Source organism: Microcebus murinus, chromosome 13 (genome assembly GCF_040939455.1).
Source record: "Microcebus murinus isolate Inina chromosome 13, M.murinus_Inina_mat1.0, whole genome shotgun sequence".
Lineage (NCBI taxonomy): Eukaryota > Metazoa > Chordata > Mammalia > Primates > Cheirogaleidae > Microcebus > Microcebus murinus.
Window position 1 is genome coordinate 60511479 of NC_134116.1, and position 18848 is coordinate 60530326.

At 43.4% G+C, this 18848-nt stretch overlaps 1 protein-coding gene and 2 non-coding genes across 3 annotated transcripts; all 3 read right to left on the reverse strand.

The window, feature by feature from the left end:
• Positions 1-13122: 13122 nt before the first annotated feature.
• LOC142875327 (small nucleolar RNA SNORA31) lies at positions 13123-13250 on the reverse strand. The gene has a single exon (XR_012922716.1). It is a non-coding gene; the product is annotated as a small nucleolar RNA SNORA31 (small nucleolar RNA).
• Positions 13251-13677: 427 nt separating this feature from the next.
• Positions 13678-18089, reverse strand: TPT1 (tumor protein, translationally-controlled 1). The gene is made up of 6 exons (XM_012782729.3): positions 17896-18089; positions 17553-17626; positions 16831-17021; positions 16016-16121; positions 15135-15251; positions 13678-14219 (listed from the first exon to the last, which is right to left on the reverse strand). The coding sequence occupies exons 1-6, from the start codon at positions 17921-17923 to the stop codon at positions 14217-14219; spliced, it is 519 nt and encodes a 172-aa protein (XP_012638183.1). The 5' UTR covers positions 17924-18089; the 3' UTR covers positions 13678-14216.
• On the reverse strand, positions 14287-14414 carry LOC142875325 (small nucleolar RNA SNORA31). The gene has a single exon (XR_012922714.1). It is a non-coding gene; the product is annotated as a small nucleolar RNA SNORA31 (small nucleolar RNA).
• Positions 18090-18848: the final 759 nt, after the last annotated feature.

Here is an 18848-nt window from a genome sequence, read left to right on the forward strand (position 1 = left end):
CTCATGACTCTATGGATGCATGCAGAGGAACTCTTTTGAGATTTAGACCCATGTTAAGTGCTATAAATTATGTAAGGATGTGTTTCAATCTGTAAAACATGGTCCAAATATAAGGAAAGTATTCTGATTTTCCTTTCCAGAAGCTTCCATGTGTACTTTCTTCACGACACTCCACAATGTAACCTGCCGTCTCCTCAACACATAGCCACACACTAACAATGCGGTGTCTTCCTGTTCAATTCACGAAATTGAAGCAGAGAGGTATTGACATTGACATGTGCTGAACCATCCGTTAGCCTTCTGATGCCTTGTACGTAGACTGGCTTCCACGGTGGCACTGATGCCTGTATGATGCCAGATTATGCTGAATTTTACCCTTGAGAAGTTGATCCAGGAGACACAACATCTGACTAACAGTAAATCCAGAAAGTGAGAACTGAAAAGATGGAAGGAAAATACCAGGAAAAAAAAATTATTTTTTTAAGAATATTTCCAAGAAACAAAAAACATGTTTCCAAGCTGAAATGACTGATCAAGTTTCTATCACAGGAAATTTAAAAGACACATACCAAGGCACAATGTTGTGAAATTTTAGGACATCGGGAACAAAGAGAAAACCTAAAAGCTTCCATAGAGGAAAAAAAGCAAGTCATATGCAAAGAATTGATGATTAGAATAACATCAGACTTCTCAACTGCAACATTGGAAACTGGAAGACAATGGAGCAAGGCCCTCAAAAATCTGACAGATGAGTGTTCCTAATCTGGAATTCCATATTTGGCCACTAATCAATCAAGTGTAAGGAGAAAATGAGGATATGTTATACAAGAAAAATCTTTTAAAACCCCCCCCAAAAAACAGTAACCTCTTCACCAAGAGAGCTGCTTCAGCAAGATGGAAAGAGAGGACGTGGGATTCAGGTGATGGTGAAGGGGCCTCCCAGGGTGAGGGGGGGAGAAGCCTCTGGATGAGCAGAGGGCAGCAGGTGTGGACGCCGGTGCAGACTCGAGCAGGGTGGCAAAGGGCTCCATGAGAGAGCCCCCAGAGAAAATAAAAAGTGGATCTAACAGTTCCTGAAGCACTTCAAGTTTTGAGAGGAAATGGACATTTCTTGCCTCGAGCTCACGGGGTCATTCGGTGATGAGTACATAGAAAACTAGGAAGTAGAGAAAATGAGAGCTGCTAATTCCAGCAATTAAAAATTAGTTCAGGCCGGGCGCGGTGGCTTACGCCTGTAATCCTAGCACTCTGGGAGGCCGAGGCGGGTGGATTGCTCGAGGTCAGGAGTTCAAAACCAGCCTGAGCAAGAGCAAGAGAGCAAGTCTCTACTATAAACAGACAGAAATTAATTGGCCAACTAATATATATAGAAAAAATTAGCCGGGCATGGTGGCGCATGCCTGTAGTCCTAGCTACTCAGGAGGCTGAGGCAGGAGGATCACTTGATCCCAGGAGTTTGAGGTTGCTGTAAGCTAGGCTGACGCCATGGCACTCACTCTAGCCTGGGCAACAAAGTGAGACTCTGTCTCAAAAAAAAAAAGAAAATTAGTTCAAAGTTAAAACTTGTACTACATGGCTCAAATGGAAAAGTTACATGGTAATATCATGATTATTCACTTAAATCGTGAGATAACTATATGCGAAGTGGGGGAAGGAGAAGTGACACGGAAGAGAAAAATGGGAGTTGGAGCAGCAAGAAAACTCCGTCCTCACAGAGAAAGTCCAAAGACAATACTAACTGTTGAAACTCTTTGATTGAAAAGTCAAGAAATAATAGTTAAAAGGTATTTAGAAATAAGGAGTAAAAGAAGAGGAAATAGTAAATGAGCAGAAAACTGTAACTCCAGAGAGTAGAAAAAGCCTGGGAGGAATGGGGTGGGGCAAGGGACTGATGTTTTTTGCTATGATCATGAAATCTGACTGTTTAAGCTATGTTGTGAATTTTTTTTTAAAAGGCGACAGTGTATGTAGCACCTTCTCTCTCACATTCTTTTAATCCTGTGACAAACATGTATTGAGCACTGTATTAGTAAAGGTTGTCCAGAGAAACAGAATAAATATATGAAGAGATCTAGTATGAAGAATTGGCTCACATAATTATGAAAGACAAGAAGTGCCATGATCTGCCACCTGCAAGCTGGAGACCCAGAAAAGATGGTGGTGGAATTCAGCCTGAGTCCAAAGGCTCGAGAATCAGGGGTGCCGATGGTGTAAATCTCAGACCAAGAGCAGAAGACCAATGTCCCAGCTCCAGCAGGCACACAGGAAGCCATAGGGGTGTTTTCCTCCTTCCTTAGCCTTTTTGTCCTACTGATTCAAACGCGGACCCCATCTGGAAACACTCTCACAGACACATCCAGATTATTTGAGCCCCCTCCTTACTGATTTCTCTGCTTCCAAATTTATGATCTATTCTCAACACACTTGCCAGAGTGATCCTTCCAGAACCTAAGTCAGGTCATGCCTCTTCACTGCTCAGAATCTTCCAGTGTCTTCCCATCTTTCCCAGGATAAGACAGCTAAAGTGTTTACAATATTGGTATCTGTTTTCTAGATGAAGATATTGAAGCTTAGAGAGGCTAAGATGCAGCAGTTCTCAAAGCTAGTAAGTGGTGGGGCTTTTATTAGGACCCAGATTTCTAATGTCACTGCTGCACAGCACTCATTCCACATGCCTTCTCCCAAAATTTGAAATAATGACTTTTTTTCTTATAAGTCTGCCAGATTGATACAAAGGGTACCATCTTTCATTTGTTTTAGTGGATCTAAAATGGAATTTCAAAAACAGAAAGGAATTAGGAAGGAAAATATCTACAGCACAAATCAGATGCTGAAACATCTGGTATGCAAAGTGAGAAAAAGGTGTCACCATGTAAGTTCCTGTGTGTGCGTCCAAAATCCAACTGTACCAGTGTATGTATGGGGCAGGCTCAGTTTCAACAACAGTCTAGAAGAAAGACAGGAGTTTTAGCTGGCAGAAATTCAATATGAGTCACCTGTGTGATATTATTACTCCAAGAAAAGCAAATGGAAGTGTAGGCTGCATTAAAATATCATTGCATTAATATGAAATTAATGTGGAAAATGGCATTAATGGCATTAATGTGGAAAATGAGGCCAAGCCACACCTGGAGAGCTGTAGGGCATTCAGGGCACCTTGGTCAAGAGGGGTGAAGTCAGGGGCCCTGAGCATTGGGTAGGAGCTTTAGTTGACTTGTATGACTCCTTTCCACTCCACTGTATGTCATTTTGCTTTAGCAAGAGGATAGTAACTACAAGCCAGCCTTGTTGGCTGTTTTCCATTCAGTTATCTAATGAGCTCATTTCCTTTCCAATAGTTCCAGCTTACAATAGTGGTTCCTTAACCCCCAGCAGGCAGCCAAAGTCCCAGAGGGGCATTAAAATGTTGGACATTCTGATTCAATGGCACTTTTAAAAATGGAGTTAATTAAATGAATAGGTAAGGAATTCACATGATTCAAAAATTACAAAAGTGTCTTCTATAATATTTATCTTTAAAAAATTATAAAAAGTACAGAGTGAAAAGTCTCCTTTCTAGACTGTTTCTGGTTTCTTTTTTCTTTTAGAACGAGCCTGTGATGATTCCAGTTTCTTTCCAGAGATTTTCTCTCTCTCTCTACTGTTCTAGAGACAGTCAAGGCATAGACTAGCAAATAAGTTCTTTATTTATTTTATTTATTTTTTTTACCATATATGACCTGAAGAACAAATAAGTTCTTTTTTGTTTAAACATACTACTCTGCACCTTGCTTTTTCACAGAAAAATATATTTTCGTGAATGTATTTTTCTTTTCTTTTTTTTTTTGAGACAGAGTCTCACTTTGTTGCCCAGGCTAGAGTGAGTGCATTGGCGTCAGCCTAGCTCACAGCCTAGCTCAAACTCCTGGGCTCAAGCAATCCTCCTGCCTCAGCCTCCTGAGTAGCTGGGACTACAGGCATGCGCCACCATGCCCGGCTAATTTTTTCTATATATATTAGTTGGCTAATTAATTTCTTTCTATTTATAGTAGAGACGGGGTCTCGCTCTTGCTCAGGCTGGTTTTGAACTCCTGACCTTGAGCAATCCTCCCGCCTCAGCCCCCCAGAGTGCTAGGATTACAGGTATGAGCCACCACGCCCATCCTATTTTCGTGAATATATTTTTCATCATTGCTTTGCAGTAAAGAGTTCTTCATTCTCATGACTCCACATTTCAACGTACAGATTATTTCAGTCTCTACACTACTATAATTTATTTAAACAGCCCTCTGTTGATAAAGACTTATCTCCAATCTTTTGCTATCACAAACAATACTTTAAAGGATCAATTTTGGCACCCATCAATTCATTTGCAGCATTGATATCTGTAGAAGAAATTCCCAGAAATGGAAGAGCTATGTCAACAGTTAGGTGCATTGGTGACAACCTGCCAACCCTATCTGGTAGTATTTGTGTCTCTGCAGCAGGGAGGTAGCAAAATGTTTTCTCTGCCAATTTAATAGGTGAGAAATGGTATCAAATTGCAATATTAACTTGTGTCTCTTGTATTATGAGTAAGGCTGAGTTATCTTTTCATATATTTAACAACCATTTTAGTTCCTTTTCTGTGAACTCCAGTTATACCCCTTGCCGATTTTTCTATAGGTTGCTGGTCTTTTTTTTTTTTTTTTTTTTTTTTGAGACAGAGTCTCACTTTGTTGCCCAGGCTAGAGTGAGTGCCGTGGCGTCAGCCTAGCTCACAGCAACCTCCAACTCCTGGGCTCGAGTGATCCTTCTGCCTCAGCCTCCCAGGTAGCTGGGACTACAGGCATGCGCCACCATGCCCGGCTAATTTTTTTTATATATATATCAGTTGGCCAATTAATTTCTTTCTATTTATAGTAGAGACGGGGTCTCGCTCTTGCTCAGGCTGGTTTTGAACTCCTGACCTTGAGCAATCCGCCCGCCTCGGCCTCCCAAGAGCTAGGATTACAGGCGTGAGCCACAGCGCCCGGCCTGGTCTTTTTTTTTATTGATTTTTAGTGTCGAAAGACAATTATCCATGAATCTCTCAAGTTCCTGCATGGCCAGTGCCTTCTGAGCAAAGGACATATTTGAATAACAAACAGCCTTGGAAACTAGTGTATCCCTTCCAAAGAGACTTGGAGGTCGGGTGTGGTGGCTCACGCCTATAATCCCAGCACTCTGGGAGGCTGAGGGGAGCACATCGCTCGAGGTCAGGAGTTCAAAACCAGCCTGAGCGAGACCCCATCTCTACTAAAAAAAAAAAATAGAAAGAAATTAATTGACCAAATAAAAATATGTATACAAAAAATTAGCCGGGCATGGTGGTGCATGCCTGTAGTCCCAGCTACTCAGGAGGCTGAAGCAGAAGGATTGCTTGAGCCCAGGAGTTTGAGGTTGCTGTGAGCTAGGCTGATGCCACGGCACTCACTCTAGTCTGGGCAACGAAGTGAGACTCTATCTCAAAAAAACAAAAAAAAACAAAGAGACTTGGAGATGTAAGAGAGGTCTTAAGGTAAAGAACCTAGAGTTACCTTCTCCCTTCCCACCAGAGATTTGTTTACACTCCAGAGTAATGTTCCTGTCGGGATGGGAGGGTGGGCAGATGCACTAGCGGTGTTAGCAAACCCACAAGGGGGTGGGTGGCTTGGGTCTGATAGTTTGCTGCACAGAAAGCTAATTACTGAGACAAGGAGGATTGCCAAGGAAGAAAGGTAATTTATTACAGATGTCATTACCACGGAGACAGGAGAAATGCCTTAAATCAGTCTCCCCAACCAATGGAGGGCAGGGATTTTTATAAAGGGTTCAGGAAGGTGGCTACGTGTATTGGGGCAGGTTGTGCTGAAAGCAACGTGCAGGAGGTGTCATTCAGAAGTCACAGGTTGGTGATGGATGGTGAGTCTTGGCACTGTTATCCTGCTAAGAGTCTGCTGTTTCTAGGAGACAACTCGAAAGGTAGAAGCATTAGTTAAACAGAAAGATTATAATGTTCTAGTCATTGAGTGCTACAGGCCTGGGAATCCAAAGCATAAGAAAGCTACAGGGCGCTGGGCACAGTGGTTCACGCCTGTTATCCTAGCACTCTGGGAGGCTGAGGCGGGAGGATTGCTCAAGGTCAGGAGTTCGAAACCAGCCTGAGCAACAGCAAGACTCCGTCTCTACTATAAAAATAGAAAGAAATGAATTGGCCAACTAATAGAAAAAATTAGCTGGACATGGTGGTGCATGCCTGTAGTCCCAGCGACTCGGGAGGCTGAGGCAAGAGGATTGCTTGAGCACAGAAGTTTGAGGTTTACCCTAAAGAGAACAACTTGAAAAAAAAAAAAAAGAAGTTTGAGGTTGCTGTGAGCTAGGCTGATGCCACAGCATCTAGCCCATGCAACAGAGTGAGACTCTGTCTCAAAAAAAAAAAAAAAAAAAAAAGAAAAGAAAAGAAAAGAAAAGAAAACAAAAAGAAAGAAAAAGTAAAAGAGAATATTCAGCAAAATTATTAGAATATTGATAGAGGAAGCTAAGCAGTAGTTAGAAGTTTTGCACAACTCACAGACAACATTTACATAGATAGGGTTTAGTAAATGCCTTAGAAAAATAAGCCTTCAAGTTGCTCTTGCTAGTGATGGTGTTCAGGACATGCTACTCCAAAGTATGGTACCTTGGCGTTTGAGAAAACAGCAGACGCAAGAAGACCACTTTTATTTTCCCCCACCCTTCTCCCCTGAAGCAGGTCTCAAGATTCTCATTGGAGGGGCACCTCCATATACCCAGAGGAAAGAAATATCCTCATCTCCAAAGACACAGGGACACAGAGAAGAACCTTAACAGACCTTGCTAAGTTTACCTAGTTTACCATTAGATCAAGCCCCCTTTGTCCAATCATACTTCTGCATGACTGTCCATTCTTTATCAAACCTAAGCATAAAAATGCATCTCTTTGGGTCTTCATTTCCTTATGAAGGCTCCTGTGTCACATAAAGTTTACATTAAACAAAATTTTTTTGTATGCTTTTCTTTTGTTGTCTTTTGTTATAGGGGCCTAAAACAAAATGGGTAAGGAGAACAATCTCTCCTCCCCTACACTAAAACCTCTGCTGTTCTCACTCACACCCTGTCTGTGGAGCAGAGCAGAATAGGTTGCACATTACTTAACCAAATTTTAGAAGCTTAGTCACTTTTACTTTTAATAGATGCCAGCAGTTGGTATTACTGTCGTGCTGATATTATCACAGTCACCAAGGGTTCTGACACCCAGCCTTAATTGGTAATTCTTAAGAATTATCAATTCAATTTGATGTCATGTACATCAAATATCTAAACTAATATTCAACCTGGAGGGAAAACTGGGGAGTTAAACGGGAAAATTACTGCACATGCAATTTTTTTTAAAAATACCTCTTTTGATTACCTCAGAGGTAGAATAATGTGTATCAACAGATGGCAAGTATAGAATTGGAAGTTAAGTAAACTGAAATTACATGGAGGCACTATAATCTTTCTCTGTCATGTTCCTAGCACTCCATTCTGCCATCATATTAGCTTGAGGGGGATCGATTTCTTAAGAATTGGTAATTCTTAAGAAAAACTCCCAAATTAATGTACTCAAGGAAAAGGAAATTACATGTATAGCTCTGTTTTGAATAGATGTCCAGAAAATACCAACTCTCTCTGTCATTTGCCAAATTTCTACCAACTGCTCAGGGAATGGTAGACTAATTTTGTAGCCCTGTGCTTTAGATGCCTCCATGTGCAAGCTGCATTTTTTTTTAAGAGACGGGGTCTTGCTCTGCTGCCCAGGCTGGAGTGCAGTGGCACGTTCATAGCTCACTGCAACCTCCAACTTGTGGGCTCAAGGCTGATCCTCCTACGTCAGCTTCACAAAGTGCAGGGATTACAGGCGTGAGCCACCCCGCCCAGCCCCACAAGCTGCATTTGATAATAAACTAGGACTTACCTGCTGTCTTTATATATAAGGAAAATCACCAAGTACATGACTAGATTTCTAGCATCTACATGAATGTTAGAAACTCAGACTGAATGTCTAGTTTTTTTGTTTTATTTTATTATTATTTTTTTTTGAGACAGAATCTCATTGTGTTGCCCATTCTTGAGTGCCATGGTGTCAGGCTAGCTCACAGCAACCTCAAACTCCTGGGCTCAAGTGATCCTTCTGCCTCAGCCTCCCAAGTAGCTGGGACTACAGGCATGCGCCACCATGCCCAGCTAATTTTTTTCTATACATTTTTAGTTGTCCAGCTAATTTCTTTCTATTTTTAGTAGAGACTGGGTCTTGCTCAGGCTGGTTTCGAATTCCTGACCTTGAGCAATCCTCCCGCCTCAGCCTCCCAGAGTGCTAGGATTACAGGCGTGAGCCACCACATCTGGGCTGAACCCCCACACCCCTGCCTGAATGATGTCTGGTAGCTCTACTATGCTATTATTAAAAATAGTAGGCCAAGCACAGTGGCTCACACCTGTAATCCCAGCACTACAGGAGGCTGCAGCTGGAGGATCACTTGTGGCCAGGAGTTCAAGACTAGCCTGGGCAACAAAGCAAGACCTCATCTCTATAAACAACAAAAATATTAGCCAGGACTAGGCACCTGTAGCCTCAGCTATCTGGGAGGCTGAGGTGAGAGGATCACTTGAGCCCAGGAGTTGGAAGCTGCAGTGAGCCATGATCGCATCACTGCACTCCAGCCTGGGCAATCGAGCAGGACTCCATGTCTAAAAATATAAAACAAGAAAAAAATTGTAACTTTAACTTTCGACTAACAATTGTGGTTTTGGCGTATCCATTCCCAGTCGGAGTCACCTGATGTCTCAATTTTCCTCTCTCTAAATTGTGACTCGCACTCCCTGCTCTACTTCTAAGCTCAGAAAAGATCGAAATGTGTGTATAAACAAACGGAGAAGTAAAGGGTATCATCAGAGGCAGAAAGTAATTGAGGGAAACATCATCGAACAAGTTAATTACTTTGGAAATAATCTTCCCCTAAGTTTATATTTGACATTTTTCTCATTGAATTGTATTGACTCCAGCTAAAATCACATGCACTCCAGAGGTTCTCACAGCCCAGAGTATGGAGAAATCTAAATGCCAACTTCCAGGTTCAATTATATGAAACTATGTTTAACAGCAGAAATCCAGTCTACAGGCTCTTACAAAATAAACTGGAATGTTCTGGCAGTCAAAAACATGCCCTAGCTGGGTGCTGAGGCTCAAGAGTGTAATCCCAGCAATTTAGGAGGCCGAGGCAGGAGGATTGCTTGAGGACAGGAGCTCAAGGCTGCAGTGAGCTATGATGCCACTGCATTCCAGCCTGGGCAACAGAGTGAGACCCTGTCACTTTTTTTTAAAAAGTTCCCATGGTAGTGAAATCTGCTTTGAACTGCTGACATGAACAGGGGTCTGATGTATCCTTGCTGCACTGACTAAATGGATGGCCTTGGAGTAATTCGGTGGAATAAAATAACAGCTTTATTATGATTGTTAACTTCTATGCAAACTCCAAGATTAAAGCATATAGCTTGGGCAGGGCAAGGTGGCTCACACCTGTAATCCTAGCATTCTGGGAGGCCAAGATGGGAGGATCACTTGAGACCAGCCTGAGCAACAGCAAGACCCTGTCTTTACTAAAAAACAAAAAAGTTACCTGGGCTACTACAAATAAAAAAAGTTAGCCAGGCATGGTGGCGCATGCCTGTAGTCCCAGCTACTCAGGAGGCTGAGGGAGAAGGATCACTTGAGCCCAGGAGTTTGAGGTTGCTGTGAGCTAGGCTGACACCATGGCACTCTAACCCAGGAAACAGAGATGCTGTCTCAAAAGAAAAAAAAAAAAAAAAAAAAAAAATATATATATATATATATATATATCTTTTTGAGATGGCTATCACAGCAGCTTTTATTCAATACAAGATGTATGGCACCTTTTTCTTTACTTGTATTAAATTTTTTTTTTTTGAGACAGAGTCTCGCTTTGTTGCCTAGGCTAGAGTGAGTGCCATGGCGTCAGCCTAGCTCACAGCAACCTCAAACTCCTGGGCTCAAGTGATTCTTCTGTCTCAGCCTCCCAAGTAGCTGGGACTACAGGCATGAGCCACCATGCCCGGCTAATTTTTTCTATATATATTAGTTGGCCAATTAGTTTCTTTCTATTTATAGTAGAGACGGGGTCTCGCTCTTGCTCAGGCTGGTTTCGAACTCCCGACCTCGAGCAATCCACCTGCCTCGGCCTCCCAGAGAGCTAGGATTACAGGCGTGAGCCACCGTGCCCGGCTGTATTAAATTTTAATCAAGAACTTTTCCTTTGGAATAATGAAATATCGCATTTTCAAAACCATCATGTTTCATTCTCAGTTCTTGTGGGCAAGTCTCTAGAAACACATGCCAATTGCTACAAAGCTGGAACTCTTTTATGAGGATTGGTTTGTGGCACACCAGTGGGCTGTTAGCTGTACTTTTACCATAGGTTTAGGGGTTGTGTAATAGCAGCCTAATTGTAAATTAGTGATCACTAAGATGTAGTATCCATTAATTCAAATCTTCCTGGTTTTAGTCCCATTTTACTGGATATTCAAGCTGCCAGCCAAGGTTGCTCCTCTCCATCTGCATACACACATGCAGATTTTCAAAGGATGCTTTGTTATCAGTGGTTTTGCAAGTTGATTGGTTTGTTGCTGGTCTTGCAATTTTACCATAACTATCACTTCCAGTTTCGTTTGTAGTGAATGATTGGCTAACCCTGCAGTTCAGAATGATAGAATTTACATCCACACAAATCTAGCAATTCAACTAGATTTTAAGGAAAACTTCTAATGATTTAAGTGATGTCTATGAATGTTTTGAGCCCATTTTAATTAGGCTTTTTTCTCTACTGAAATCCAACAGTTGTTTACCACTCCCAGTCCTTGTATCACTGGAACGATTTGCAACAGATAATCCTGTTGACTTGACCTTTGGGAAGCTCAGCATTGGTTCTTACCTCAGGGGAAGTTTGTTCTTAATCACTTTGGCTGGTTCCCAGGGATGAGTTTATGCTTAAAGTGACCTCATCAGGGATTGAGATCTTCCCACTATCTAATCGAGTTCTTCAGTGTAGACGTCTGTTCTCCTCCAGACTCAAAACTACCTACCCAATTCATTTTAATAAAGAATTAGCTGGCCAGCTGTGGTGGCTCACGCCTGTAATCCTAGCACTCTGGGAGGCCAAGGCAGGAGGATCGCTCAAAGCCAGGAGTTTGAGACCAGCCTGAGCAAGAGCAAGACCGTCTTTATTAAAAACAGAAATTTACCTGGACAACTAATAATATCTAGAAAAAAATTAGCCGGGCATGGTGGTGCATGCCTGTAGCCCCAGCTACTTGGGAGGCTGAGGCAGGATTGCTTGACCCTAGGAGTTTGAGGTTGCTGTGAGCTAGGCTGACGCCACGGGACTCTAGCCCAGGCAACATAAACTCTGTCTCAAAATAAAATAATTAGCATCTCAAATTTAATCCATCCAAAACCAAACTCTTATTTGTAGAGATAGTATTGCTATTGCCCAGGCTGGTCTCCAACTCCTGGGGCTAACACGATCCTCTCACCTTGGCCTCCCAAAGTGCTAGGTTTACAAGCATGAGCCACTGCTCCTGGCCTCAAAACCAAACTCTTGATTTCCAATCTTCAAAGTCTTTCCATCTCAATGTCAACTCCATACGAATACTCAGGCCAAAATACCTGTCATCAACCTTAAATTCATTCTCACTTGTCATCCAACCCATCAGCATATCCTGTTGTCTCTACCTTTAATTCCCACTTCTTACCACCCTAGACTAATCCATTACCACCTTGCCTACACACTTTATATACTTTTACCCTCCTACACAGCAGCCAAAATGAGCCTTTGAAAATTTGTCAGATAACTTCCACTTAAAGCCCTCCCACCCAGTTTCCTGTGTGATCTGGTCCTCTTCCCCTATGCACTCAAGCTTCTCTACCTCAACTCCTCCCTTTGCCTTCTTGGGTCAGCACGGTGGCCACCTTGTTCCCAGAACTTGTCAAGCGCACTTGACTGCATCTGCCGTTCCCTTGGCCTGGAATGGTCTGTCCTGATATCCACTACTTCCACACCTTCAAACCTGCATTCAAATGTCACATTGCAAGGCCCTTCCTAGACATTAGTCCTCTTCCTCCATATATGTAACAAAACCCAGGGCATTGGGCTAGAGACACGCCTGTGTGAAACTTGGAATCAATGTGACAAAATGTCATATGCCTCTGATGTGTACGTGGTATACATTACCTATCATTTTTGCCCAGAATGCCCTTACCTAACTCTAGGAATAACCAGAAAAAGTAAGAAAATAAGGGGCAGCCTAAAAGATAACTACCTGGAATCGCAAAACTTCACCATGAAAGCTGGGGTTGATCACTTCTGGATTAAAAGCTAGACATAAAATACAATGTATAAACCTTGATGGGATCCGAGTGTTGGGGGAATACAGCTATAAAGAACATTGCAAGTTGTAGTGGGGGGCCAGGTCCCACCAGCACCCCCGATCCTTCACATTGCTATTTTTATCTGCCTTTTCAGACTTTGAAAGTTGGCTCTCTCACCAACTGGATTCAGTTTAGATGTTACCTCAAGACCCTGTCTCACCAGGTTTCCACAGCACTGACCACTGCCTGAAAATTCATGCTAGTATGTTTCAGAGCAAGTGGCCTCCTAGAACAGAGACTGGCTCTTCTTCCTGTATTTTAACATCAGCAATCAAGGCTTAAAACTGTCAAGTTTTATAGTTTCCAACACCTATTTGAATTTGCTTTCTCCAATCACCAGAGGGCAGTAATAACCTGATTAGTATCTGCCTCAGGTTTTGGACATTATGGACTTTAAAGTCACCAGGGCAAAGTCCAGATTGCTAAATCACTGGATTCACATGTCCAAATGGACCCAAAAGTCACTTGCTTTTCATTGGTTCTAACCTTTAAGCTTTTACAAATGTAACCAACCAGGTGACAGCGGCAAGGGACATTTCCCAACACTTCTAAAGAAAGCTCAAAATCTAAGGTTCTTTGGGGTAAAACAGGCTTTTCACTACAAGGCTATTCCTGAGTTGTGAAAATTCTCCATGTTTTTTCTCTGTATTCCTCTATTCAATCTTGGCTGCCACAATCAGGCAGACAGAAAGCGCGAGGACATTTTTCTTGCATCTATAGTGGAAACTTAGCAGCAGACAGTACTGCTCTAGGTTTGTCAGAGATGCATTTTCATGTTCATTCTGATACCCAGTCCTTTCAGATACATGTTATTTTTCCATCTGCCCACCATGTATCATACATTCCATAAAGGCGAGGCAGGCAAACTTCATGAAAGGGCAGCATGGTTTAGGACTTGCGGGTCCTACTGCCTGTCAAGCTCAACTCTGTTCTTACAGTGACTGCCAGTCGATCCATAAATTAAAATAAGCATGACAGCATTCCAATAAAACTGGACAAAGATTTAAATCTCATATCCCACACAGTATCCTCCCCCAACCCCCAACCATTTAAAAATGTAACCACCACAGAGTTGTACAAAACAGGTGGCGGACAGGCCAAGCTTGCCAATCCCCGTTCTAGTTACCAGGGAGTTTGACATTCATTCCAGGAGACTTGGTTCTACTTGATTAATGTTAAATAAGCTCAGACAATACTTTGCTTCCAACTGAATTAGTCTCTTTTATTCTCTTGGTAATCTCTTCCAGAGTTACTACTTCCATTGGAGGTGATGAGACGTGTTAAGGCTCCACTTCAAGTGTTGGCACTATGAGCATGGTCTTTCCCTTTACTGCAACTCAGAATTAAAACTTTTGATTCCTTTTTATATTCCAGTCCCAGAAGTAGTTTCCACTGTAGAGTTTATCTGATGACAGTCTTATGCTTTCTAGTAGTGGCCTACAACCAGGCTCTAGCTTCTCCAGGAACACTATAGGATGGATTTAGTTTAAACATGTATTAAACTAAAAGGCATTCTCTCAAAATGAGTTTAAATGCATTTTATTTTTAGACAACCTACATGACAATGTTTTTTCCTTAAAAACAATGCCTCCACTCCAAATAAATCACGGTGAAAATAAATGAAGAGCTCAAGATGACATCAGTCCCATTTGTCTTAAGTCCTGGTGTTGTGTGGGTGACAAGCAGCAGCCAGTTATGATGACAGGTGATAGTTCCAAAGTAATTGCCAAATTTGTTACTGTAAAAACAAAGAAGACTGTATTAACATTTTCCCCAATCGGAGCGCTCAACATTTTTTAGGCTACAGATGTATTCCACAATTCAATCTGGGCTGCCACAAAGACAGACAGAAAGCGCAGGGATTTTTCTTTCGCATCCTAGTGCAAACCAAAAGAACAACAGCAAATTGTTCAAGGTCTATCAGTGGATGCAGAACATCTTACCAAATCAGAGGTTGCACATCTTTTTGAGGTACGTCTCAATTGAGACAAGTGCCACAAACACTATATTTCACCAACAAAAACATCAGTGTCTGAATAACCCCCCTTGGCAAGCTGTCTCATACTGTTCTAATTTTTATCTACTATTGCCTCTAGTCTTGTTCAGGATAGCCTTAAGTTTATCTAGTTCCTAATTTATATACAGAAACCTTTGAAAACTAAAACTAAAATAATGCTTTCTTTTCTGTACAGCTCCATGCATAGTACACAGTGATTAGTTATCTAACTCTATTGAAGCTATTTGCATGTTGGTTTAGCTATTTACTAAAAATAATGTCCTAAGGCTTTAAATGATCACCTGCCAATTATTAAGTGAAGGTGTAAACCCTTGATACTCATGCAAATGTAGCAAAACAAATATCAAAAGTAAAAGTCAAACCACATATATGGGGGAAATCAACAGTGTTGTCTCTGATCTCCAGTTCAGTCTTTAAATTGTGCTTTAAAATGCTATTATACTCAGTTTTCTATAAATAATCAAGATTCTATGCCTTTTTGTACTGTAAGAATCTTTTACACACGGAGAAACAAAAATAAGACACATGTTTTATTAAAAGGAATACCATAGAACACATTCTAACTATCCCAGTATCATGAAAACACTGAGAAATGCACCTAAAATATCTCCATTCAACCCACTTGCTCATACTTACACATTTTTCCATTTCTAAACCATCCTTAAAGAAAATCATATATGGGGTCACACCGTCCTCACGGTAGTCCAGTAGAGCAACCATGCCATCTGGATTCATGTTTTCACCAATAAAGAACTTGGGAAGCAAACAAATACCCAAAATTAGACTATTATATATAAATCTGTTGTATAAAACTACAAAGAATGTTTCAAGAGAATTTCCACAACTAAAAGCTCTAATGCCTAAGAGAAATGCTCACTCATCACAAACATCTGTTCACCTGCTTAAGGGACCAATAATGACCAAAATGAGTACAGAGCAATCCAAGTGAGGCCTTCTGGAAACTTTTATTCTTTTAACCCCTAAGATACAACTCCAAACCCTGCAAGCCTGCTTATGTAGTCAAGCACAGGCAACAGAAGGCTGACAATGATAGAAAGAGCAGAACATACAGGGAAGTGTCTTATAGCCAGGGGATGTGTGTGAAAGCTAGAAAATGAAAGAGCCAGGCTGTAGTTTTCAAATTAAATCTTAGTCACTGAAGTTTTCCAAAAACAGGACTAACAAGCTAAGATATATCAGAAAAGAACACCAGTGGCAACAGAAAACTGAAGAACACTTGAGATTAAAGAGCAACCCAAGAAAGGAAGAACTGAAAAATGTCATCTGGGAAGCAAGGAGGAATGAAATTGTTGAAATATGAGACAGGTTCTGGAAATACTTGTCAACAGGGAAGGTTACTTTCTACACCTGGAATCTTAATGTAAAAATGAAGCTAGTAAGTATTTAAACAGCTCAAAGCCACAATTAAATTACTTAAAGATTAATGAAGCAACTAACCTTTTGCCCTTGCAGTTAAAATTGTACAATGTTTATGTCTGAATATTTAAGGTACTTACCTGGTAGTTTTTGAAATTAGCAAGGATGTGTTTGATTTGTTCTGCAGCCCCTGTCATAAACGGTTTTACTCTTTCTGGTCTCTGTTCTTCAAGTTTGCCTTTGATTCTAAAACAATATTTTATTAATAAGTTAATGCACCGAGTTGAACAAAATTGATTTTTTCAGTTAAGTAAAAAACCCAAACTACAACTAAACAAAAAAACTCTACAACACTGAAAAGAGCAACTAGCTGTTAAAAAAATTACTAGTTCATCTTTAAAAGAATTGTTTATAATTCCAAATTTCATGTTAATCATTATTATTTTTTGAGACAGAGTCTTGCTCTGGGCTCTTGTTGCCTGGGCTAGAGTGCCCTGGTGTCAGCCTAGTTCACAGCAACCTTCAACTCCTGGGCTCAGGCGATCCTCCTGCCTCAGCCTCCCAAGTAGCTGGGACTACAGGCATGTGCCACCATGCTCAACTAATTTTTTTTATATATATTTTCAGTTGTCCAGCTAATTTCTTTCTATTTTTAGTAGAGTAGGGGTGTCACTCTTGCTCAGGCTGGTCTGGAACTCCTGACCTTGAGTGATCCTCCCAGAGTGCTAAGATTAAGAGGCATGAGCCCCCATGCCCAGCCCATGTTAACTATTTTTCTAAGTACTATTTCATTCTAAAAAGTTAATACCAGACTGTATGCTCACACCCATGCCTGTGGGCTCAACAATAAAAGTTTCTCAAGTATGTCTACTGCCAAAACAAACTCAAAAGTTAGCCAACCCCTAAATCCTTAAAGATCCTAGACATCAGCTGGGTGATGTCAATTATTACTTACGACTTCATGTAATCTTTGATGTACTTCTTGTAGGCTTCTTTTGTGAAGCTGGTTTCTTGCAAATGATGGTTCATGACGATATCAACACCAGTGATTACTGTGCTTTCGGTACCTTCGCCCTCAGGGCCTTCAGCGGAAGCATTTCCACCAATGAGCGAGTCATCAATGTTACCCTCTGTCCTACTGACCATCTGCATTTAAGAAAAAGCAGCTTAATGGCAAAATAATAAAAAAAAAAAGAATCCAAAACATCTATAGCAGCAGTTCATACACCCATCACCCTCTCAACAAAACGGTTTAAGTTCTTATTGAAAGCCGGGAAGGCACCATATGGGAAAAAAATTCTGTGACTCATGGATTTCCTGAAAAGGCTTACCTCAACAGGAACTAACTGTTGATCCGTACAAAAATGGGGTCATTTACAAGCACGCAAAAGTTTTTTCCAGTTGTGGGGTCCCGGGCGGCACGGCACATGCTTAAGGGCTTGGTGCTACCCAACACAACATGTCCTGGGACAGCCCCGAGAGGGGGATGGGCGCCGAGGTGGCGGACCTATTTTCAGGCTCCGCTCCGCCTCCACTTTTCTAGAAAAACCCGAGCCCGGAAAGAGTCTCCTCCGCCAGGAGGTGGCGGAGAGGATTGCACAACCTCGGGCGGGGGAGCGGCGGAAACCCGAGCCCGCCCGGCCTCGCTTCCCGCACGCGCATGCCCGGCCGACTCACCTTCCCCTCCACCTCCAGGCACAGGCCGTCTGCGATCTCTCGAATCTTGTAAATGTCGGAGAACATCTCGTCATCTGTTCGGGGACACAGACCCGCCGGTCAGAGCGCGCCCGAGGCCGGGAGCCGGCGCCGCCATTTCCCGCGCTGGCCGGACGCTCGCGGCCTCCGCCCTCCCCGGGCGCTCGCGACCCCGGCGCGTGCCCTGGGCACCGACCCTCCCCCTAGCTCGCGGAGAGGCCGCCAGCGTTCCCAGGCCACGCCGGCGGCGGCGTCCGCCTTCCCCGCTCCCACCGCCCCTTCGCCCCCTGTGTGCGGCAGCAGGGACAGTGCAGTGAGGACTCACGGCTGATGAGGTCCCGGTAGATAATCATGATGGCGGCTGAAGGGAGACGACGGCGGCGCTGGCTTGGCAGGAGCCGGCAGCTCGGAGCGAGCGCGGTGGAGCCGGAGCAGCGCTCGGGGGGAGGGGGGAGCGGGCGGAAAAGGCCGATTCAGCCGCTCCCCAACCTCATATAGAGGGCACGTCCCTCTACGTCATCGCCGGCTGCGCCTCCGGAAGCGCCGCAAGCGGTGACGTGTCACGCAGAGCCGCGCGGGGGCGGGACTGCAGCGGGGGCGGGGCGAAGGGAGGGGAGCATCCGGGGACTTGGCGTGGAGGCCCCATGGTGCGTCCGGCGGGGCGCGCCGGGGAAAGGGAGTAGCGCGTAGAGGAGCGGAGTGAAGGGAGCTGGCGCGGCGCTGCCCGCCCTAGGGTGGGGAGAATCGGCGAAGCGGAGTCTCTTTGGCCTTGCCCCACCCTACCGCCGAGGCCGCCGGGAGACGTGCTGGGTCAGGGTGGTTCCTAAGTGAACGCTCTTCAAGCTTCCGCCCCACCCCTCGTCCAGCTTAAGTTACAGCCCCTTTCTGGGAGTCGAAGTGACAACAGATGCAGGAGGACTTTGTGGTCAGGGAGGGTTGGGCGCTTGAGAGCTGAGGGAGGCCGCGGGGCTGTCCACGAGGATGAGGGCAGGGGACTGGGCTCTTGACTAGCTTCTCTGACCTCAGAGGGCATCGCGGAACTTTCCAGCATTTGCCCCAGAGCTGCCCCAGCTAGAGTTTCGGACGCCTTTGCGGGGGCACAGCTGAGTCCTGCTGGTGGGACCCAAGTCGTCCTGCTCAGCCTCTGGGGAATAATCGTAGGGGGCGCAGCGGGACTTGGGAGGAGGTTACGGTGTCACTAGAGTTTGCACAGCTTTCCCATCTCTTTCAGTGTAGTCCTGGATTTGGAAGCAATGTGGTATTTCTGTGTCAGACAGC

Excerpts from the sequence above, each read along its gene's own strand:
- TPT1 (XM_012782729.3), bottom strand. The coding sequence starts at position 17,923 with ATGATTATCTACCGGGACCTCATCAGCC. Across the intron at positions 17,022-17,552 it reads GCCTGGAGGTGGAGGGGAAG|ATGGTCAGTAGGACAGAGGG; the intron begins GTGAGTCGGCCG and ends TCTTAAATGCAG. Across the intron at positions 16,122-16,830 it reads ATCAAAGATTACATGAAGTC|AATCAAAGGCAAACTTGAAG; the intron begins GTAAGTAATAAT and ends ATATTGTTTTAG.